General features: G+C 29.6%; 1 protein-coding gene across 2 annotated transcripts; it reads left to right on the top strand.

Moving 5' to 3' along the window:
- Positions 1 to 376: 376 nt before the first annotated feature.
- On the top strand, positions 377 to 6,510 carry LOC126923591 (zinc finger protein 737-like). 2 transcript variants are annotated; one of them, XM_050737205.1, is made up of 4 exons: positions 377 to 674; positions 1,255 to 1,401; positions 2,598 to 3,777; positions 3,910 to 6,510. In XM_050737205.1, exons 1-4 carry the CDS (start codon positions 522 to 524, stop codon positions 4,461 to 4,463), a joined length of 2,034 nt encoding a protein of 677 aa, XP_050593162.1. In that variant the 5' UTR covers positions 377 to 521; the 3' UTR covers positions 4,464 to 6,510. The 2 variants fall into 2 exon arrangements, with proteins under 2 accessions (XP_050593162.1, XP_050593161.1); XM_050737204.1 differs by having other exon boundaries at positions 2,598 to 6,510.
- The last annotated feature ends 351 nt before the right edge of the window (positions 6,511 to 6,861 follow it).

Here is a 6,861-nt window from a genome sequence, read left to right as displayed (position 1 = left end):
TTCGGTAATAAATATTTGATTAAAAAGAAAACAACATCGACTGCAATATAAAAATGTTAACATTTAAAATCATTTTCTAATAAGAATATCTGTTTAAATACCTTTCAAGATTTTATAATTTCTCTTGACGAAATTGGAATTCAAAATAAGTATTTCTTTAAAAATAAACTGCATATATGTATAACTGCATTCACACGTAAAGTATCATGCTTGCTTTAAATGTATGTTCTATTTGTAAAAAAAATGTACATAGCACTTAAATGAAATGGAAATCATCAAAAGTAATTAATCGATACAAATTACTCTCTTCTAATTTATTGTAGGTTTATACCTAAAATGATACGCGTCAGATGTCGCTTCAGCATACGTGCGAACTATAAGCTCTATCTATAGTTAATGACTGAACTTTATGTTGACTGACGGTGATGTCCCATAAGAAACAAGACGCTAACCGGGAAATGTGAAATGCATTTATTTCTAAGTGAGCACGAACGTTGTGAAAGTCTTATTTTAGTGTTAGTATGTCGAAGGTAACGATGAATTGGGAAATTAGCTGTGCCGACATGTGTCGAGCGTGCATGAAAGTCGACGGCGTTCTTCTTCCTATGTACGATGACGACACGATTAGTCAAAAAAATTTGCCTAATAAACTTGCAGAGCTTGCATCAATACAGGTTAGTTATAAAATATCATTTGGTTAATATATTTTCTGTCTCTTGCTTTGTTAAGTAGTCAGTCATTCTTTTATTATAGTTAATCGTGTATAAATTTGTAATTTTGTAACATAACCTTAAAATGGTGTCATCAAAGATTCATTTATTAGATATACCTACTATTTATTCTGCGATAACAAGATACAGATGTTTAAATGGAAAGAATAAACTTCGTGTTTAAATTCAATTGAATGATATTTATTCCATTGTAATCTAAATTTTGAGAAATAAACAAGTCGAACAAGATTAATTCATGTTATATAAAGCATTACAGTAAAGTTTTACATGTAGGACTAAAGTTATAAAAGAGATATTTATAATAATTATATACAAATTTGTTGGTTAATAGTATTATGTGAATATAACTAGAATTTCAAAGTAAAGTGCGAGTTACTTTTTCTTGTATTAGATTTCAAATTGACTAATGAGATATAATGCAAGAAATGTTAAATAGGAAACTTGTTTTGTATTAACTATACTGTATAAGTTATATTATACATATCAGCTAACTTGATTAACATAGTTTACTTTTTTTAAATAGATTGACAGGTTCGATGGGTTACCAAATATGCTTTGTGCAAAGTGTGCTTATCGCACAGATGCATTTTATGATTTCAAGTTGCAAGTTCAAGCTACTGAAAGGAAACTCCGCAAAATGTTTGAAACACAAATCCGCTATAACATAAAGGTAAGATACCTGGCCTTTGTAATTATGTAATTAAGATTTACATTATTTTACAATGTAGTGATTTTCTTATGTTAAAATGTTTTGTAAATGCAAACACATAAAATGTTTTTGATCGTCATATGTTATACATTTTAACCTAAATACTGTTAATTCATTAATATTAGATTTATATGTTCTAGTTGCATAATACATACAAAAACTTAATGTTCTGTTATGTAATATCAACATAACTGATTGATATTACTAATTTTTCGATTTTAATTCTATTACCTTGTTCGTTCTCAATAAATAGTTAATTTTCATAGATGTCTAGTGTAAATAAAAGAAAGTGTAAACACATGACGTTAATATAGGTATATGTTAATATTGAATGTTAATGAATTTTATTTATTTGCAGCCATGTAATTATATTTACTTAATTTCTATTTGCTTGCAAATATATGTATAAAGTAGTACTGAATAAAATATAGTAATTAGTGACTTATATTGAAAATAATGATGTTTTAAGAAGCTAAGGCACTTGGAAGGTTATTATTAAAATGCATTAATTAAATTAATTTGGTTAATCATTTAACATTAAAATCAATGCAGGTGTATACTAAGTACAGAATTTGATATGTTCCATAATTCTACAATTCGTTATCAAAAATTCGTGTCCAACTTTTATATTTTTAAACAATACTTTATACTTGTTTCTTTTGTTACTACGTACGAAATATACTGGTGATATGGAACGAAATTTATTTGTTGCGTATACTAATTAATATTTAGTAACAAGCTTACTGTTTCGCTCCAATTATAATTTAATCATGTAAACAGAGCTTTGCAATTGTATATTTTATTACGAATAAATCAGTTATGTATTGAAAAAGTAGCCTTAGAAATCATTTGTACAAAGATGTATCAAATACAAAGATATTAGTATGTAAATAGTAGGACAATAAAATCTTTCGGGATGGTAATAATACGATACGCTCGTATTTAAGCAACCAGTATTCAAAGAGAGAAGAATAATTTTTATTTTATTTGGTTGTTCTTATTATATTATCTTCCCGTACAGGTTACCTTCCTTGTATCGATCCAGTCTCAGCTATATGCTTGCATTTTCTTAATTTCGTTAACTTCGTCATAGCATGTAATTGCACGTAATGTGGAAGCATTAACATCGTTCCCAACTTGTTGGTATTGCCTTTCAGGAGGAGGCAATGGGCAATGATTTTGAACAAGACTGTTCAGAACAACCAGACGAATTGTTAGAAATGAAACTATTAGATAGCAAAGAAGATATTAAGCCTATCAGTGATATGGATATTTCAGAAGAATTTTTGTCCGACCGAATTACTATAAACGACAAAGAAGAGCAAGCGTTAGAGCTCGACGTGTCCGAACTGGTAGAAGAAAATGGCGAATTTAACAAGGCTAACATATCTGGATTAAAAGGTATTATCATTTCGAAGCTGTCAGGAGCAGAGATCGATCAAGACAAACAAGTGAAGAGCGAGATACCTGATGAAATTTCGAAAATTTTGGAATCCCAGCAGCTAGATTATACCATAATGTATATACCGGAAGACGTTTCTTTAGAGCATGTGAATACCCAGAATACGCTTTCTTGCGATACTGTGATTAAATTAGATGATAGCAAAAAGATTACCGAGGCTGACTGTAATGGGGAGCTCCTACACGAAACTGTGGACAACGAAGGATTTTTAAATGCCGTGTGCAGCGAGAAGATTGTGGAATCAAGGGAGGAAGATAATAAAATCATTGACAACGAGGTGGCCTGGAAACCTACGATTCCGGGAGAAAAATCGATGGAAAGACTAAACGAGAAAAACACACAAAAACATTTGCCGGAGTCGAATCAACAGCCAGAAAAGAGCGATGACTCTGACTCTGATTATTATGTCCACCCGAAAGATAATATATTAGGTAGCTTGAATGATACAATAACGAGAATAAAAGAGATAAAACTCGAAGACGATGTAATACAATATCAGTGCACTCTGTGTTTGCAAAATTACGATAAGCTGACCGGTGTCTTGTTGCATACTATAGACAATCATGTACCGAGTAGCGGTCCATTCTTTTGCGTGGTATGCGAGAAAGACTGCCAGAGTCATAGAGAATTGCGTGCGCACGTTAAAACGCATAGAGGCCAGTTCCCTTATTCCTGTTTCATATGCAACAAAGCTTACACGATGAAGAGGTATTTAAAGAGACATATGGTGTGTCACACGGAGTTTCATAGGCATCGTTGTCCGAAATGTGGCCTCAGATTCAAAGTTAAATCAGAGTTAGAAACTCACATTACGACACACATACGCGGTGCGCCTTACTCCTGTAGTCAATGTCCACGACTGTTCAATCATAAAGGTAACTATAAGCGGCATTTGATTACTCACTTGGATCCGCAAGGTCTTCACTTACCCAAGTATCCCTGTAAAGTTTGTGGAAAAAGATTTCTAAATAATCGCACTTTAGAGACACATATGCGCGTTCACACAGGTGAAAAACCGTTCAAATGCGAGATATGTGGACGATCATTCTCTCAACAAGGAAATTTGTTGAATCATGTAAGAATCCACTCAAACCCGCGAAGCTACACGTGCGAGGTTTGCGGAAAGCGATTCAACCAAAGGGCCACTTTGAGAGATCATAGTCTTCTACACACTGGAGAAAAACCATATGTTTGTAATGTTTGCGGAATAGCGTTTACTTTTAGCGCCGCGTTGAGACGCCACATGTGGACTCATACTGGTGGAAAACCATTCGGATGTGAAATTTGTAGTGCTCGTTTCGTGGGCAAATATGATTTACGACGACATATGAGGATACACACGGATAGACCGAGAACGAAACGAAGAAAAAACGTGATCAAGTCGAACAATGAACAGGAAGCAGCAGTTAAAGAAGAAGATGTTACAGTTTCGGAACATCCTGATACAGAGACCGTTTTAATAGAACAAGTTTTGTTAACGCAAAACGTTACACAAGTTGTACAACAAGAGTCTGAGAAGGAAAATGTCGATGCTCTTTTTAATCTTATACAATATGGTTAATAGAACCTCTTCTTTTTACTGTATTTAGATCACATAAGTACTGATTCTGTCTTTTTTAATTTAATAATATTTATTAGTATTAATTTAATAATATTAATATTAAGAATGCGCAGTTTTTTGTTTGGCAATTAATTATCATAAACATTAATTGAAAAATATCAAAAAAGCATCTAAAAATTGTCCATAATACGCAATTTGAAGGTATGATACAAAATTGCTATTATAAATTTTATATTTGATGAAAATACTACGTTACTATATTTTCAGAAAACGTTGTATATTTTTGTCAAATAAATGTATATTGTTAATTATTTAACGTTAACAATGAATATTCGTGATTCTAGAAATTCGTGATCTTGCAAAATGTTAGAAAGTAAAAGACATATGCTATCTATGATTTTTGTTCATAATATTTTTCTCACGAAGCTTATCTTTGAAGATTTCTTATTTCCACAAACTCTTCATCCATGTAGATGTAACATAACAAAAATATTTAAACGTTATAAATTATGTACACTTTCATTTTTAGTTCCATTTGAATCAATATAGAAAGGTATTATAGAAATAGTAGATAAATGTATTTTAGTTGACTAAGATGTGTTGATGTGTAAATTGTATTAAGTTAAACAATTATGTTTATCCTCTATTCTCTTATCATCATGCACATTAATGTACACAATAGATATATACAATAGATCCACAGTGATGTGGATGTGATCCATAAAATATAATTATATATTTCAACACATTTGCTGTTTGTGTTCCTATATCATGAGTTTGTAAAATAAATGCATTATCATATTAATTTATAGATATATTTCACGGCAGTATCTGAAAAATGAGCGAATGTATATGACAACAAAATGAATCATTGGAAAACGTATAAGCATATTTCAAAATCGTTATTGATCAGCGATAAAGGTATGAATGAAAAATGTAATATATAAGATAACAGTGAAAGTTATTTATAGTATATTATTTATTAATATTAGACACGTGTAGTATGAGATAAACATAAAATATGTACTTTGAAACACCAAAATATATAGATCATAATTCATTTTATCAGCATAGTTGGATGAAATCGACCTGATTTTTCTTTAGTTGTTCAATTACAATTAAAGTAATAATGCAAACCTAAATGGTACACATGTGCGAAAAAAAGGTTTATTGTAATGCAGCTTTTTAACCATACTCTTTTGTATGAATTTATCATTTATTGGGAAATTAATATTTTAACTATATAAGAGTAGTAAAATTGATGGAAAATAGATATTATTTAAGTAATCTGAAATTGAATTCAATGAAATTCGTAAATCTAATTACATAATATTATTATGTATAATTACTATGTAGCTTAAAGGAAATCTGTATGATTCGCGTAGTTATAATTTTTTAAAAGACTGTGGATTTTTTAGATAAATATAATTTTATTAATTTTTTAAATGCTGAGAATAGGACTAATAACAAGTGTCAATGGTTATTGTCATCTCTTTAACTGATATAAAAATATATTATTTAAAAATTGTGTTCAAAATTATTAGATTTAATTTGCACATGCAAATATAATATAAAAACATTTGCACATGTCTAATAGTAATAGATACTACATATTTATTTTTAAAATAATAGTCTGTGCAGTTGATTTAAGATTAATATATACCGAAACGTTTTCAACACAGAAGTATTATATTTTCAAATATATATAAAATCTTTCCTTTTAAGGAAGAATCAAATTCTTTTCATATTTGTTCGAAAGTGTATTCCATATTATTTTTATAATTGCATAAATTAATATTCAATGATCACCGAGAGTAACAAATATTGTATAAAGTATGTATATAATGCTCTTTATAGTATATTATATATATAGTATATTTTAAAACCTATGATTTGCTATTACAACTTCATAAATATATAAATATATCGAATAATAATAGATAAGATATTTGTGAGTGAAGAAATGTCACTACACATCTGTAAATTTATGTATTTTTCAAGTCTAAAAAAGATTTGAATTATTTAATATACTGCTCAATACTTTAAATTTTCTGTCTAATTTTTCCTAGTTTTCCTTCTCGTGATATTAATCAGCATTAGGAAGCTATACATATTTACAAATATTATTAAATTAGTTGTAAATAAATTATAAAAAATATCAAATAATATTTGGGAGTGCTATAAAAATAATTAAATAAAACTCTTTTCTCGATATGTTCATATGTTACTAAAATTCAAATAGAAATAAACGCGCGCGGGAACTTGCGTGTTCAAGTAGAAAAGAACGCGCGCGACGATTCATATGGGAGGTGATGCTTGCGCGAGTGGTTTAGTGAAAATTCACCATCTTTGTCGATGTTATCAAAAATGATTCTTCCATTATGAGGATCAATAATTT

Source organism: Bombus affinis, chromosome 13 (assembly GCF_024516045.1).
Source record: "Bombus affinis isolate iyBomAffi1 chromosome 13, iyBomAffi1.2, whole genome shotgun sequence".
Lineage (NCBI taxonomy): Eukaryota > Metazoa > Arthropoda > Insecta > Hymenoptera > Apidae > Bombus > Bombus affinis.
Note: the sequence above shows the minus strand (reverse complement) of the source record. Positions and strands in the feature narration are given on the sequence as shown.

Coding starts and splice junctions, on each gene's coding strand:
- LOC126923591 (XM_050737204.1), top strand. CDS start 522: ATGTCGAAGGTAACGATGAATTGGGAAATTAGCTGTGCCGACATGTGT. Junction 675..1,254: donor CAGAGCTTGCATCAATACAG/GTTAGTTATAAA, acceptor TTTTTTAAATAG/ATTGACAGGTTCGATGGGTT. Junction 1,402..2,597: donor AAATCCGCTATAACATAAAG/GTAAGATACCTG, acceptor ATTGCCTTTCAG/GAGGAGGCAATGGGCAATGA.